Source organism: Hemitrygon akajei, chromosome 14 (genome assembly GCF_048418815.1).
Source record: "Hemitrygon akajei chromosome 14, sHemAka1.3, whole genome shotgun sequence".
NCBI classification, from domain to species: Eukaryota; Metazoa; Chordata; class Chondrichthyes; order Myliobatiformes; family Dasyatidae; genus Hemitrygon; species Hemitrygon akajei.
In genome coordinates this window covers 58,181,270-58,198,998 of record NC_133137.1, presented here as the reverse complement: position 1 = coordinate 58,198,998, position 17,729 = coordinate 58,181,270, and the positions used below count along the sequence as shown (strand labels likewise).

General features: G+C 39.1%; 1 protein-coding gene across 4 annotated transcripts in view; it reads left to right on the top strand.

The window, feature by feature from the left end:
- Nucleotides 1–17,729, top strand: part of aebp2 (AE binding protein 2) — an 87,330-nt gene that overhangs the window by 51,914 nt on the left and 17,687 nt on the right. For 2 of the 4 annotated variants that reach the window (XR_012101409.1, XR_012101408.1), the window contains exons 6-7: nucleotides 7,595–7,662; nucleotides 14,887–15,014. Coding sequence is in view for 2 of the 4 variants with exons in the window: in XM_073066140.1 (XP_072922241.1) it covers nucleotides 7,595–7,662 (68 nt within the window). In the remaining 2 variants the exon portion in view is untranslated. The remainder of the gene's footprint in view (nucleotides 1–7,594; nucleotides 7,663–14,886; nucleotides 15,015–17,729) is intronic. The other 2 variants (XM_073066140.1, XM_073066139.1) reach the window with 1 other exon arrangement.

The window sequence follows — 17,729 nt, the reverse complement described above, 5'->3', positions numbered from 1 at the left end:
CTCGTAATAACGGGAAGCTGCTCGGAAGCCACATGTGATTCGGATCCCCTAGCTAGGGAATCGAGTGGCTAATAACCCCGAAAAGGATTTCGGACTGACAACAAGGAACTCCCGTTCTCGATCTCACGCTTTGAGTCCAGAAGGCTGGCAAGTTTATTTTCTCTCTCCAACCCGTGAACACGCAGCGGTCCCTCAAGCGGCAAAAAGCCTCCATGAACTGGCAAGACTTTTATATTTCAATTGGACAAATCGTTTAACCCCTAGACAACGATAGAGCTCATTTTTGATTGATTATTACTACACCTGTGCTTTAGATTGAGTTTTGACGATGTATATGATCTGAATGTTTTGTAGTAACCATACGTTTGTGCCCCTTTATAAATAAAAACTTTTGAAAATAGTAGCACCAGGCTTCAGCGGACCTCTCCATCTTTGCTGGTAAGTCACCCGGTTACTTGGGAACGTAACAATACATTTTGCCTAACTATTTTCATTAAACTTCCGCTAACTGAGGCAGCTGCTTAATTGTGCCAAAGTGTACTGGTAAAATCCAAAATCCTCTGTATATTGTGAATGTAAAATCTTAAAATTAAACAATGTTAATGTGTAGTGAAAATGTCTTCAATTCCACTCAAACCACCCCCCCCCCCATCTGTATTTTTTTAATGTCTGAGTTTGAACCTTGGCATGGATGTGAACTGCCCACTACCATTTGGATATTGAGCTGGATTCTGTGCATTGTTGTCCCCTTTAATACACTTACTATTGCCCATTACACAAGATAGCTCATAATGAAGAAGTGGTGGAAGATGGAGAAAGGGGAAGCAACTGCAGTTGATGATGCTGCTGAAACTGAGGAGAAAATAGTTGCAGAGGAAGGAGAATTCCATAAATGTTGCCATAAGCCTGCTTTGTTAGCTGATACTTCATTCATCGCTCTAGTTTTTCCCCATGTAGCCAGTACTTCAATTTGGCTTTGTTTAAAATTTCTTCCAAAGTAGTGCTATCTGTGTAACCTGTCCAGAAATTCCGAGATGCGTGTTCATTGTGGTATTGTGTGCTAGCTACCATTGGTGGGCAGTATCCTCAGCCCTGAAATTTTCTGAGCCAAACTTTGGTCTTAAACTGTTATCCTCTGAGGTTCTCCTTAACCCTCTTCTCATTTAGGGATTTAAATGAACGAGCATGACTGATGTTGTCAGTAAACGAACCAGCTAGTAGTTGGGGAGCAGTTGATATTCTGCAAGAGGTAATCATCAACACTCCTCTGCTTATTGAAACTGAATGCAACTTGCCTGATATCAAATGGCAAAGTAACTGAAGCACATGCAAGACCAACAGAAATCTACATGTCTCTGATTCTGGCTGAACTCTTTCTGTCAATATACACTTTATCACTGTCCCAGCAGGATAAGGTTGTGGGTCCATCTATTCATGTAAGCTTCCAGAATGTATACAAGTGGTTCCATTTTAATATCAGAGAATGTATACAGTATGCAACCTGAAATTCTTGCTCTTCGCAGATATCCACAAAAACAGAAAATCATCCAAAGAATAAATTACAAAAACATTAGAACCCCAGAACTCCTCTCCCTCCACCCATGCACCAGCAGGGGCAAAGCAGCAGCCTCAACCATTCCCCCCCCCCCACCCATTCAGCAGCAAGTATCAGCACCTACCAAGCAAGCAATAGCAATGCCTCCAAAGAGAGACCATGATCTGCAGTCACTAAAAGCTTTTGTTTATCCAACAGTTCGACATGCCACAGGTGCGCTGTCTCTCAGTCTTTGTGTGTGTGTGTGTCTCTCTCTCTCTCTCTGTGTCCGTGTGTGTGTGTGTCTCTCTCCCTGTCTGTCTCGCTCTTGCGCCATCCTCCCCCCCCCACTGCATGTGATATTAGGATTGCCTCGATATTAGTTGCTGGAAAACAAAAACAAGATTAGGAACCTACGGTTTGTGATCTCGATCATGATCACTGCCCCTAGAATGCATATGAGCTTGTCATCCTATTGGCTAGGAACCATTTCTGTACTGCTTGTGATGACTTGGATTTCAGAATTCATGTCCGGATTTATTACTTTTATTCAGCAATACAGTGTGAAGGCACTACCAGGCCTTCAAGCTGCTGCAAATGGTTGCGATATAAATATGAAGCTTATAAATGTGAAATGCCGGTGAGTCAAATGATTGAATTGCCAAAGTAATTACAACTTTCATATGAGATGCAACTAAGTGTGTTTGTAGATGCAGTAGTCAACAAACAAATCCTGAAGTTTGCTGCAGAATGCCCAATGTGAACAAAATACTGGACGGAAGTAAGCTAAGAAGTATGGTCTCTCATACCTATCTTTCATATCCATCTGTTCTTGACATGTTTCCAGCATGTATGGTAAATCTAGATAAAACTAGATAGTTTGCTAAGCCACATTTACATAGAAACCCAATCTGCAAAGTGAGCTGGCATACCAAGTATCTACAGTGCTGGTTATGGCCAGGCCCTCTCACCCAAGATATCAATTTAGCAATAAGGAAAAGTTGAAGTTGGACATTTTTTGGAAAGTTTTAAAAATTCATATTTGATGCTTTGTTGTTTGTCCCTGGTGTAGTGACGAACTTGCTTTCCATTCCATCAGCAGGGTAACACTGTGGTAAGGCTTATAGTATTACTGTTGCATAACTCCAATAGCTCAGATTTAATCCTGACCTCTTGTGCTGTCAGTGTAAAGTCTGTAGGCTTTCTGCAGTTTCTTCCAGTGCTCCGGTTTCTTCTCACTTCACAATGAGATGTTTTTTTTTGTTAATTAGCTATTGTTCTATAAAGTCACAATACTGTATGTGCGAATGGCTGAGGTGCAGCAAAATGCATGCAATGCACATCTTGCAAAAACAGTATGACTATAGGTAATTGTGCAACTTAGAGTATTCTCTCTTGCTGAGTATTCTTCAGTTCAAAGTGCAAACTGCCTGAACGGCCACTCGTTTATGAAACCAAATCAGCTAACACTGTTCTTTTATCTTTGAACCCAGAAAATAACTGTATAAAGGAAGCTGTTTCGAATAGTTCTGGGTGGCAGGGTTGGGATATGCCTCCACTGAAGGAGGTGTAAGGTGCTGCTCCTTCCATCCACTAGTCTGCAAGTCGCAGGTCCTATGAGCAGCTGGTGCATATCACAAGTCCTGTTTATGTGACCACTGACGCCAGCCAGACAACCTCTGAAGAGTATTGATAATGGCTAGGGTCACTTGTCTTGTAAAGACAGTGCCCAGAAGAAGGCAATGGCAAACCAGTTGTATAGAAAATTTTGCCAAGAGCTATAGTGGTCTTGGAGACCATGGTCACTCGTATCATATGACACTTCAGATAATGGTGTTGAATAGCACATTTCATAAAACACCTACATGTCAGTCATGTCTGATTATGATGAGAAACTCTTGAATTAAGATCTTGGTGTTTTTTTTATCAATAACATCAACTGTACTACTGTTATGTTCCCATTGTGTCAAGAATTTAAAAGTGGGTTAGGGGAAAGTTGAATAGCTCAGAACCCAGGTACTGATGTAAGAATTTAAGGACTGAGGATATAAAGAACAGTTTGACTCCAAAAAAACTGTTTGTCATCTTGAAAGGTTATGTTATGTTCTTTCTCCAGATGTGTCCGTTATTATTTTGCAACTTAAAACTCCAAGCTGCTGCTCAGCAAAAATCGAAGATGAAAACTTAATTTTATTTTGACTTAAAAACTGATGTTGGATGTATTTTGAAGAGAGCGTTGTTGGTGCAGATTGCTTTTGTTTGTCACAGTTACTCTTAGTATGCTGAGCAATTGCTTTTGACAGCATGTGCAAACTCTTATATCTATTCTGAATGGTTTGGCTAATATTTGATCTGTGGTATTGTAAACATTACATCTGATAGCAATATAGATTATCAATTGGAATGAGCCTGTGCACAGCCAGTAGTGAGATGACATCTCACCATACACTGCCATTGGTTCTTGTTGAACTTGATGAGCAGGAAATGTTATGCTTTAAATTTTTACTTAATGTCTCCTTCATGTTCTACATTGATGTGCAGTACCTTTTATATTCCTGTAACAGCTATGTTCCTACATTACCAAATTGTGAACTAAAGAAATGACAGCATTATAACTTTTAGCTGCCTGAGAATTTGTTTCAGCCAGAAATCTGTTCAGTTGTCCACAAGAGGGCAACCCACTCCCAATCTTTAATAAACATGTTTCAAAATATTCTCCAGTTATAGTACTTTGCATTCAGTAATATAATTCAAGAGTACATGAAAAAAATTGAAATGGCATCCTTGGTCTCAGGATATCCAAATCTAAGCTGCAGATACTAGAAGTATAAAATAACAAAAATTTTGGAAATACAATGTGAGGCATTGCCCCTGTTTTTCTTTTATCAGATGTGACGTAACTTGAATATTTCCAGCATTTTCTAGATATCCAACATGTCTGGCAGGTCAAAAGCTGGTATAAATCATGAGGTATAAATACTGTGTGTGTGAGAGAGATATGTTGCAAATTAGAACGAGTATATCCAATGCTCTCCCTGCACCCACCGAAGGGCTAGTGGGGGGAAAAATAACTAAAAATAAGTCTAGAGGTAACCAAGGCATAGACGTGGAATTCCGCAGCAAGTTGCTAAAACAAGAATGGAGTAGAAATGAGAAGTTTAGCTGATTGCATTATATTAAATGGAACTCATATTGGAGTTGAGTGCAACTAAGGCTCTAAAGCCTAGTTTCAGTTTTATTGCTCAGATGATGGACTTTATGATTGGAATTGAAGCAATTGTTTAAAGGAAATTTATACTTGATTCATGCTGAATATCAGGCAACTGAATAATATTAGAGGTGTTGAGCTTCACACAGTTGGTGAAGTTGGAGGAAATGAGAGCAAGAAAGCTGGCAGTTGCCATTTGGACTCTGAGAACATTCTTCAACCATCTGTGATGAAATTCTTGAGACTAGTCATTATTCAGGGAGCTGTCCGGAACAGTCTACTTAATTAGGAAGTTGTATGGCACAGCCAAATGGCTGTACAACCAACATAGGAGCACTGCTACTCCTATTTTGATGCTTCTGTTATGAATTGTTTTCAGCAGTTCAGATTTGGACCCGATGACTTGTCATGTGGTCCAGGCATATCTGCTCAGTAGCTATACCACATGGACTTTTGAGCTGAGTTGTGCTGAGGGCTGTATTTGTGTATACTCATTGAGTAACAAATGGTTTTGATGAGGTTTCTGCTCAACAGTGCTATATTTTGCTGCAGCACAACTTTTTAGCGAAGTAGTTGGGATTTACCAGTATGCTTGCACCTAATGAACACGGGCAATGTCAATTGCATTCCATACATTGCTTAAATTGAGCCTTTTAATAATTTAAACTCCATTCTCCACTCTAGGGAAACCCCAGAAAACAATTGGTTAGTAGAGTCAAAGTACTTGTGTAGGCAGACTGGCTGGCATTGGTGAGGGCACAGCCTTTATACTTAAAAAGGCTACACTTGAATTTGACACATGTTGGGATTAATTCAGGCTGCAGTCAGTAGTGATGACTGTTAAGTGGATTGCATTAGGTAATGGTTAGATCAGGCTGGTGCCAGTGCCCTGATCATTGATGTCACTTGAACATGTTTATGGTATTGTTTGTTTAGAGGAACATATTATTTACAGCCTATGATTGCTTGGAGATAAAATGAAAAATAAATCTGTTGCAAGTGGGGGATTGGTGGTAGAGGAGGAGTTGGATCAGCTTTAAGAAGGTTAAATGGGGAAATGTCTTTTTTTTAAAAAAAAGAAATTGATACAGGTAACAGAAGGGATTGTTGCTCCATTTTATTTAATTAGAGCAGACCAACTGCAGATAAGTTGATGAATGGATTTTTTGGTAATTGTAGGCTACTTAATTGGTATGTTTTTAAAAATTGTCACATTTACAGAGATACAGAGCAAAGGCCACACCAAGCCTTGTATCCAGAAATGATGCTTTCTGTGTGCATCAATTAAAAACTGGTAAGGCTTGACAAGGACATGCAAAAATTTTTTTAGCCTCTTCTTAGCCATGACGTCTATGTGGTTGAACTAGGGCAGGAAATTTGTGATGTTTACTCCAAGGAACATGAAGCATTCACCCTCAAAACAATTTTTGTCGACAGGAGCATGTGCCCCATCCTGAAGTCAATGACTAGACTATTGTTTTGCTAGCATGAAGGGAATGATTGTTGTCATCACACTGTTACTAAATTCTATATCTCCTTCCTGTAGTCCATGACATAGTTATTTGAGATGAAGTCTAATATAAGGCACTTGGATTTTGGAGCAATAATTAATCAGTTTTTCACAAGGCATTAAATTATTTTATGAAGTGGGACTTTATTTTTCCAAGATAATTTGAACAGACCTTTGAACTTTGCATTCCATTATATGGAATGCAGACTCACTGGACCCACTAATTTGGCTAAAATATAATCTCTGATTATACATGGATATTTGCATTGCCTTTTCCAAATTGATGTATTTCTGTGCCATGATCACATGATATATCTGCCGTATAGTATTGCTTCTGGCCATGTACTAGGACATGAACAATCTCAGATTTTCATTGAGAATTTTACACTTGAATGTTTACTTTAATAAATAAACTTGGTAATATTGCACATGGAAACCTGGGGATATATTGCACATGGAAACCTGGGGATCGAAATGTACTTTATTCGCTGCCAGTAGTGTTTGAGTGCTTTTTGATCTTGTACTTGATCATAGATAATGTTGTATGCATGAATTTGTGTGCAATAAATGTTAGACTTGGTTGTGTTTTATTTCCCAGGACACCATTGTGGCCCACAGTCACCCACACTGGACTCAGTGAGAACAGCTAAACACCAGTGGTTCAATTGAAATGCATCATCCACAATCAGCACTGTTCGACAGCAGTCTACTGATTGCTGCTTCCAATTATGCAATTCTGAACAAAATTGTGATAATCCATTTTTAGCTTTTTTAAAAATCATTTGTTGTTTGGTTGTTGTATCCGACAATGACAGGAGACCTTTGCAGGAGAGTTTTTAAAGTGGAAAAGTTGTTGCACTGGGACAGTTCCACACTTCAAACTTTGAATTCCAAGTCTAGTGGTATGAGTGGTTGTCACAAACTGGGGTTTTGAAAATCATTAATGCCATGGAATTCAAATAATGTTATCTGTATTGCTTGGCGTTTTGTGGGCAAACTCCATAACTGTTATTAAATTGCCTTTGTTTGCCTGATTTCAGTCACTAAATGGATATGATAGTGAGCAATACACCCATCATGGATGCTCAGTGTATTAATGTGAGCACTGGGAGATTTAGGAAAGTATTGTTCCTTGGACATTGTTGGTGTCAAATATTGTTGCCTTGCAAATAGAAATTCACACTACACAGGCTTGAGTCATATCAGCACTTATTCTCTTGAGATTGTGCTTGAAATGGAGATGTCAGTTGGGTTTGTTTTGGGTTATCTTAATTTTGTGGACCTTTGTTTCATTATGAAATTACATTGGCTGTTTCCCAGATTACTAAATTGTGTTTTTCAGGTAATAGCAAGGAGGAAAGAGGATTCTGGAAAAGTGAAAGTGCTGCTTCACTGGACACCAGAAGACATGTAAGTTATCGAACTATCATATTTTGGATTGAAAATTTGTGCATTTGTATGTATATTTATACTAGTTTAATTAAGACTTCTGTGGAGGGGAGTCATTATATTACTCTAAACACCTTAAGATAAAAGAAAGTGATTCTTTGTGAGGGTACAACTATAAGCTTTAAGGCATAGGGGTTAGAAAGGACGGAGATCTGCACTCATGAGTTAGTAATGCAAATAAACACTACACCTACAAGAATGATCTCTGATAGCTATGTTTCCTTTGTAGTAATGGGGTCAAGAATAACACACAAGAATCAGCAAATATTAAGGGGGGACATGTACAGCCATACATGGTGGTTTATTTTGGTACCAATTATAAAAGTCAAAACAACGAGGTTTTGGGAAATGGATAGTATATAAAAAGTAGAACCACAAGTGTAGTAATGCTACTTGGCCTTGGACCACCTGGACAACAACAGCAATACCTACTTTAGGCTGTTTTTTATTGATTGCAGCTTGGCATTCAACAGTCATCTCCTCAGTACTAATCAACAAACCTGAAAACCTGGGTCTCTACCACTACAGCGAGAACTTTGACTTCCTCATCGGGAGATCGCAGTCATTGTTGATTAGAAATAAAATCTCCTCGTTGACAATTAACAAAGGTGCTCCTCATGCACAGGCTAGATGTTTCCGATGTTGGGGAAGTCCAGAACGAGGGGTCACAGTTTAAGGTTAAAAGGGAAGCCTTTTAGGACCGAGATGAGGAAAAACTTCTTCATACAGAGTGGTGAATCTGTGGAATTCTCTGCCACAGGAAACAGTTGAGGCCGGTTCATTGACTATATTTAAGAGGAAGTTAGATATGGCCCTTGTGGCTAAAGGGATCAGGGGGTTATGGAGAGAAAGCAGGTACAGGGTTCTGAGTTGGATGATCAGCTATGATCATACTGAATGATGGTGCAGGCTTGAAGGGCCGAATGTCCTACTCCTGCATCTATTTTCTATGTTTCTATGTGGATGAATGCTCAGCCCATTGCTCTACTCTCCTTAAATTAATGAATGTTGGCTAGGCACAGTTAAAATGCCATTGGTAAATTTGTCAATGACACTAATGTTGGCAGAATCTTGGATGGTGATGTGGAGGCATACAGGAGGTGAGATAGAACAACTGGTTGAGTGATGTCGTAACAACAACCTTGCACTATCAGCAAGGCTAAGAAATTGATTGTGATTTTCAAGAAGGGGAAGTCAGGAGAAAATATGCCAGTCCTTATTGAGGAGCCAGTAGTGGAAAGAGTGAGCAACTTCAAGTTCCCAGGTGTCAGCATCTCGAGCAAACTATCTTGAGCACAACAATATCTAATCACAAAGAAGGCAAACTAGCAACTGTACTTCATTAGGAGTTTGAGGAGACATGGTATGTCACCAAAGACCAACAAATTCCTACAGATGAACCATGGAGAGTATGCTGACTGTTTTCATAACCACCTGGTATACAGGCTCCAGTGCACAGGATCGAAAGAGGCTACAGAGGGTTGTACACTCAGCCAACTCAATCCAGCACAAGTCTCTCCAGCATTGAGAACGTCTTCAAAATGTAATGCCGCAAGAGGATGGCATCCATCCTTGAGGACCCTCAGTATCAGCGCATGCCCTCTTGTTGCTACTATCAAGAAGGAGCTACAGGAACCTGGAGATGCACACTCAATATTTTAGGAACAGCTTCTTCCTCTGCACCATCAGATTTTCAAACAGTCCATGAACACTGCCTCACTAACCCTTATTCCACATTTGTCCCATTTATTTATTACTTCCTATTTTAATTTATACTATTTTTTTTTTCATGTCTTGCCCTGTACTGCTGCCGTAAAACTACAAATTTCACAACCAATGTCAGTGATTTATAAACCAGATTGTGTTTCTGAAACTATTCCTGGTGCTAGGAGTTGGTGCAGATAAGAATGCATCAAGAAGAAATTTTTTTGGATGATGGGACCCATTCTGAGGGAAGCAAAGCATTGTTTGGGATCTCTTGTTGTAAAAAGATCCTCTTTCAAGGGGATATTACACTATGTGTATCTGACTTTATGCTATCTATATCTCAGCAGTTAAATAGGAACCTGGCACTAATTTCACATGAAAGGTAAAGTAAATAAATCTATAAAGCAGCAAAAAGGTATTTGGGACAGGGGAAAGAAAGGAAATAAAAAAGAAAGTGTTTGGCTCTTTAGTTTGTTTTAATCAAATGCAGGTGGTGAAGAAGGCTTCACAGGTTTTGGCATAAATATAGAAGATGAGGCATTCTGTTGTAACTTTACAACACATCAGTTAGACATCACATAGAGTGTTACGTGCATTTCTGGTCACCACTGTAGAAAGATTGTGTTTGTGTTGGCGGGGTATGTACAGAGGAGATTCACCATTGTTCGGATCGGATGATTTTGGTTCTGGGAAGCAGTTGGATCAGCTAGTGTGAAGGAGGCTGACGGGGTGACAAGGTTGAGGTATGTAAAACTGCAGGAGATATTGAATCTTTTTACTGCGGTAGGGGTACGAAAACATGAGGGCACTGGTTTAAAGTGGGAGGAGAGTTCTGCAGGTGATTCGATTTAAAAAAAAAAAAATAATAATAATAATAAATTTGATAATCTGAATCCTTCTAGTGGAGCATTTACTAGAATTAGATAGTCACAAGTTTTAAGAGACATTTAGACAGGTACTTAAATTAGCAAAGGATTCAGACCTTTTATGGCAAAGAGGGATTAGTGTAGGTGGCAAGAAGGTGGAAATGGTGAGGGATTAAGGGACCTGTTTTTACTGTAAACTGTTACGCACAGATGTTTCTTGCTGATAGTATCTCAGGTTTTTCCAAGTATAGCTGTAATGGTTAATGAAACTTACAGCTGTGAGGGATGAAACACTAGAATAATCAACATTTTACGCCATTTAAGTTAAAGCCTTGAACAAACAAGGAAGCTTGTAGGCAAGTTTCTGAGAAGAGGAAAATATAGGTTTGAGAGGCTAGTGCAGAATTTACAGGAACCCTAGCAGAGGTAATTAAAACATCCTTGGCCACAGATATTGTGCCAGAGGACTGGAGGATAGCCAATGTTATTCCATTGTTTAAGAGAATCTTGGGAATAAGCTGGGAAATTATAGACCAATGAACCTGAAGTCAGTGGTGGTGAAGTTATTGGAAGGTATTCTAAGGGGCCAGGTATAACTTTAGGGATAGTCAACATAGCTTTGTTTGTAGTAGATTGTGTCTTACCAATCTCATTTTTAAGAGGAAGTTAGCATGATGGTTGATACAGGAAAACCAGTAAATGTTGTCTACGTGGACTTTAGCAAGGCCTTTGACATGGTCCCGCATGGGAGGGAGAGCTGTTGCTCAAGAAGGCTAAGTCGCTGGGCATTCAGAATGGAGTAGTGAATTGGATTAGATAATTAGCTTTGTGGGTGAAGCCCAGAGAGTGGTAATAATTTGTTGTGCCTCTGACTGGAGGCCTGTGACAAATGATGTGCCGTAGGGATCAGTGTTGGATCTGCTGTTGTGTGTTATCTAGCTATATCATTGATCTGGATGATGTGGTAAACTGGATCAGCATATTTGTGAATGAAATCAAGATTGGGGATGTAGTGAACAGTGAGGAAAATCATTAAAGCTTGTGGGATCTGGGCCAGCTGCAAAAAGGACTGAAAAATAGCAGTTAGAATTTAATGCTGAAAAGTATGAAGTATTGCACTTTGGGAGGACAAACCTTGAATTGCATGGTGAGTGGTAGGATACTGAGGAGTGTGGTAGAACAGAAGGATATGAGAATACAGATCCATAATTCCTTGAAAATTGTGTCACGGGTAGATCGGGTTGTAAAGAGAGCTTTTGGCACGTTGACCATAAATCAAAATATTGAGTACAGGATTTGTATTGAAGTTGTATAAGACGTTGGTGAGGCCAAATTTGGAATATTCTGAGCAGTTCTGGTCACCTACCTACGGGAAAGGTATCAATAAGATTGAAAGACTGAAGAGAAAATCTACAAGGATGTTGCTAGGACTTGAGGACCTGAGTTATAGGGAAAGGTTGAATAGGTTAGAGGTTTATTCCCTGGAGCATAGGAGAATGAGGGGAGACTTGTTAGTGGTATGCAAAATTACAAAGCATTTTGGCATGGACCGAAAGGGCCGAGATGGCCTGTTTCCGTGCTGTAATTGTTGTATGGTTATATAGATGGAGTAAAGGCAAGCAAACTTTTTCCACTGAGGTTGGGTAAGACTAGAACTAGAGGCCATGGGTGAAGGGGGAACATGATGGGGGATCTACACTCAGGGTGGTGAGTGTGCAATAAGCTGCCTTGGAAATGGTGGGTGTAGGTTGCATTTCATCATTTAAGAAAAATTTGGCTGGGTATGTGGATGGGAGGGTTATGGAGGGCTATGATCTGGGTGCAGGTCAATGGGACTAGGAGCACAATAGTTCAGCACACAGACAGAATAGCCTGTTTCTATGCTGTAGTGTTCTATGACTAGGTAGTAACAACGTTAATGATCCTAAAATTAACTAAGCAGTTTAAAAAAAAATGTATAGACAGAATAAATTACTCAAGTGCACTAAAACTGTTTCATTTGGCAAGTTGTAAGCTCAGTGAGAAGGGACTGCATTGGGTGCATAGGAACCTGGGCAAGTGGAGAGTGACAGTAGGGGGTAACTTGATGGGCTTGTATACAATAAAAGAGCAGATTAAGAGATATAGCATCCTTTTAAAGTAAATACATCACAAGGCCTCGACATGTCAGTTAGAAAGGAAATGGAGACGACTCTGAATAGTGTTTTTCAAACTTCTGATAGAAATACTGATCGGATTCTATGTTGCTATGTTTTCACCTGAGACTTCTATGCCTGATGGTGGATCCAGAATCCATCATCACTTTAAAACAGATGACTGAGTTGTAATGCTAAAACTATAGGCTGAGAAATGGATCAAAATCAGGTTTATTATCACTGTCATATATATGTCGTGAAATTTGTTTTGCTGCAAATAGTAAGATATAAAATTATTAAAAGTTACAAAAGTAAATACATAGTACAAAACTGGAATGATCTAAAGCAGTTCTTGCCAGCCTTTTTATGCCATGGGCCAATACCATTGAGCAAGGTTGAGAACTGAAAAAGAGTTCAATTTTTGGCTGCAGTGTACATATTGGGATGGTTGACTGCTTCATCTAGTTCTGCATGAAATTGCTGGCACTTTAGAATACTAAATCAGTTGTTTATTTTTATTTACTGAAACAACTGCAGTAACCTGTGATTGGAAGTTTCCTTTAGACAGGTGCTATCTAGGTATCACACACAGAATGCTGGATGAACTCAGCAGGCCAGGCAGCACCTATCGATGAAAGAAGTATAGTTGGCGTTTTGGTCCGAGACCCTTCAGTAGACCCATTGTACGTTTTTCTATAGCTGCTGCCTAGCCCGCTAAGTTCCTCCAGCATTTTGTATGTGTTGCTTGGATTTCCAGTATCTGCATATTTTCTCTTGTTTGGTATCTGGGTATGCTGAGTTTGTATTAAAATTGCTGTTCCTGATCTGTTTGTCAACACATTGAGTCATAAATAGTACAATTTGTCTCTGAGCTGAGTTTTCATTTGTCATTGAAATTTCCTACTTACACAGCTGTACTTTTCTCCTCTTCCTACACACCACTTGATTTTCAGGCCAAGTTATTGCTATTAGGAATGGATTATAAGTTGATCTCCAATCATTTGCCATCCATAAACTTAAGCATAACAAAAGCTTGCTTTCTGTTCCGACCACATCTTTTGTCAAGGAATATTTAAGTTGAAATGTAAGTTGCAGCTGCAACAAGTATTCTTTGTTTAGTTAAACATTCTAATTGTACAAGATTTTATTCAAACTCCACACAACACACAGGAAAATAATGGTACTATATAGAAGATTGTTATAAAAGACAAATTTAAAATTTACTTTTCAGAATTTACCCTTCTCAGTTTCAGCATTTTGGTTGCCTCTGTACTGCAGTTGTTGGAAAATTCAGAGTAAAATAGTTTTATTATTTCTAGCTAGTTTATCCCAACACAAGAGTCGCAACATATATACATAGTTCCATGTCTGCTTTTCATATGTTGCTCCCGATGTTACCTGTCATTGAAAAGTGACCTTTCATATTATTTGATTCATTTCAAGATGAGACAACATCACCAATTGTCCTCAATCCAACTTCATCTATAAGTCTTACCAGTTTGCATTGAGATTCTACAGCCAAAATGTTATGAGCTGGTGATGGTGGGAACTCTATAACCCTGTTCTTTGGTGATCACCTTCCTGCTTACTAATATCTCTGAGCATTGAATTTGAAATTGTGATTAAAAATATTGATATTTTCCTTGCTGTAAATCTATGCACTGATTTGCTGTGTTAGTAGCTTTCTGAAAATGCTCAAGATGGGTAGCATCTATGGAGAGGTAAAAGTTTCAAGTCATTGACTTTTCATCAAAACTATAAAGTTTTGCAGATAAGCTTTGAAATGCAGCAAAAGTGGCAAAGGGAGAACAGGATGAAAGAGAAGAACAATGCAGGATAGAATGGAGGGAAGATTAATGTAACAGGATGGTGCAAGACGAAAGGTTGAACAAGTATAGAAACAAAGGCATAGTGGAAGCAGTGTAAATGGTGATAAAAGGCTTCTCTGAAACTGAACTCAACTCAACATAAAAGTGGAAGGTTGCAATGTGTCAGTTGAAAGATGAGGTGCTGTTCAACGAGCTTACATTGTACAAGATCTGCGGGAAGCTGAGGCAAGTGGTCAGCTTGCAAGAGGGACAGAGAATTAGTCATTTCAATTCTCTGTCTCACTCCCATTCTGTCCTTGGGACCCCCCCCCCCCCCCCCATTTTGCTCAAGTAAAGTTCGGCATAAGCTCAAGAAACAGCATATTATCTTATTTTCAACACATTACAACCTTACAGATTTGTCATTGAGTTCAATTTCAGATTATTTTCCCATTTACCTCTTCTCCAGACTGATGCTTGTTTCTATACATTGCAGTTTTCTTTCGTTTTGTGCTATTTTCCTTGTCATTTAATCTCTCCCTTAAGCTATCCTATCACTAATCTTCTCTACTACCCCTTGCTCTGCATCTCAAATCATGTACATCTGTTTCTCCAGTTTTGGTGAAGGGTCATTGACCTGAAAATTTAACTCTGTTTCTCTCTCCACAGATGCGTTTGACCTGTTGAGTATTTCTGTCATCAGCAGTATTTTGCTTTCGTATTCTTTTTTTCTGAAAGATGCTAACAAACATATTTGGAACATAGAAGATGAATCACTGAATTCTAGGCTCCAGAAGGTAAATAAGTGGATCAACACCACTTTTCTCATCAGTTGCATCGCAGATATTCTCCCAGAGTTTTTCCTTCTGATTTCTTTGTTTGAATAATTGCTAACACTGCCTTTAGTTTGATACTGCTCTAACACATTAATAAAAGAGCATATTGATCTGATTCCCTTAAGGAATTTTCTGGATAAGAGATTACCTTTTTTTAATGCTTCCTTGTGGTGATTTGAAAACCACCTATTTTCCTGATGATCTGCCAGTCCATTGAAAGAAATTAAAGCAAGAACTTCTTGGCAGCATGCATGTATTGGTTGTGGAAGTAATAATATAACAACTGATAGCAGGAATGAATTTGGTAAATGTGCAAGAGACATTGCTGAATATTGTCATGCACTTCAAGATGATTTTTATATTTAAATGATTTTAAATGACAGCTTTGGGAAGAGAAATTCACATTTTTGACAGGAATGCAGAAATATGTTTTGTTACCCTTGTTCAGAAAGTAAAGGGATTTGATACTGCATGTGTTTGAGACTTTTATATAAAGTATTATTGCACATTGTACTGTTGTTCTGCATTTTGAAAAGATTAATAAGGTCATGCATGACTTGGAAAAAGTCTCTGGAGAGAAAACATAAACATCAGGAATTCCAACTACCAAATTGGTAGAAGTAGTGATGCAAGTTAATAAAGCCAAGAAGTATGTATTATTTTAATATTTGAATTCCTTTCCAGTGGTTTAAAACTGGGAGGAAAAAACAATTTATTAAACTGTGGATAGATTGCATTTACAATACGATACAATGTGCAAAGAAATTCAATTATTTCAGAGCATAGGTTAGACTAAATGTGAATTGTTAACTGGTACGGAGCTTTTGAAAAATCAAGAAGCATTCAGCCAGAAACACAGCAGGTCAGATAGCATCTGTGGGAAAATTCTTCAACCTAAAATGTTCAACTTGCATGCTTCCATTGTTTGCTGTTTTCATTTGTGATTTCTAGCATCTGCAGTTCTGTGATCTTATTTGAAAGACTGAGGAGTGAGATACTATGCTAAGGGTAATGTAGATTTTTTATTTTTGCAGTAAAAAGCAACAGTATACCAGAAATATTACGCAGACATCCCATCTGTCCCGGAAGTTCCGCGAGTCTCCTGCGTATTGATAACAGCTCCCTGATGCTCGCAAATTATATACAATATCCCGGAAGTCGATTTTTTTTTTTGAGAGTGAGAGAGAGACAGAGAGTGAGTGACAAACATAGCAAGAGCATGACAGAGAGAGCATCCTGATAGGTCTACTTAGCACAAGGAGAGATCAATCAGTTTTCTCTGTGGGCGGGCTTTACAGTCGACCTCTCTCTCGCTTCCGCTGTCTCTCGCTCTCACACACATTGTCCATCAGTTCAGTTTAGTGTCCTGCAGCGCCATGGCAGTGTTCCAAAAAAAAACCGTAATTCACCCTAAATTACACTAAAGCATTGTCCTACACGCTGGCTTTCTTTAGGAAAAGGTTTGCTCCACCAATGGTCAGCCTTTATTTCATATTTCGAGTTAAAGAGTGAGAATCAGAAGTCACCTCATATTCAGAAGAGGCTGAAAGACCCCCAAATGAAAATATACACATACTTTCTCCATAATGTCACACAGTGTTTTGACAAATTCAATTTGATTTTTCAAAACACGGCACCTATCCTCTTCAAGTTGGATCAGAGTGTAGAAGAGCTCCTGCATGACATAGCAAGCAGATTTATTGAGCCAAAGGTATTGAGATAACAGAACATTCAGGAGATAGATGTGAGCAACCCTGAAATTCACCGCCCAGATGAAGAGCTTTTTATTGGGTACCTGGCAAGGAGGCAGTTGCTAAGCGAGGAAGCACAAGAGATCCCCCTCTTACAAGACAAAACAGTTCTTCAAAGATGCCAGAACATTCTATGTCAGGAGCTTTCAAAAAATCTTGGAGAAGTTCCCAATGAGAGACCAAATCTTGAAAAATCTGTCAGTGGTCAATACAGAGAGCCAAGATGAGGTGAATCCAGAGCAGATTTTTGACTTTGGCAGAGAGATTTCCAAATGTGATCAAGGCAGATGCAAGAGAACAGCTCCACTTTGGAAGTTCTGGATTATGTCTCAACTAACCTTGAAGGACTGGTGCCAAACTACAAAGTTTGCTGGTTGATGAGTTCTGGGGGAGGCTGTCCAAAGTAAAATCTGTGAGCACAGGCCAGTTGAGATTCAAAGAGCTCTGCCGGTTGATGAAGCTGCCAATTCTAATTGTGATGTAGAAAGGGCATTCAGCATGGTGCGTCACGTTAAGACGGAATTGAGAATTCAGTTGTCTCACAAAACACTTGTGAATCTGATGTCTTGCAAAATTAACAAATTCATTTAGTGTATAAATAGTTTCAATATGTGATCAAATAAATTGTTGTGTTCTTTCATAATCAAATGTCCTGTATACATACACCCTTGGAGGTCGACCAGGGTGGGGATATGGGGTTGTGGGTTGCGTGGTGGCAGTGCTGTCTCCCCTGAAATGAGTTTTTGCAGAGTGAGATGTCTGTATTATGTACTAATAAGTTCAGTAAGGAGTTCAAAATATACTTTCCCTTTGAGTCTGAACAAAGTTAAGCTTACTGGCTAAGGTGCATTTATGGAAGAGTGAGATATTGCATCAGAGAGTGGGGACAACTATTATTTGACACACCAGCTCAAGCCTACTGTTT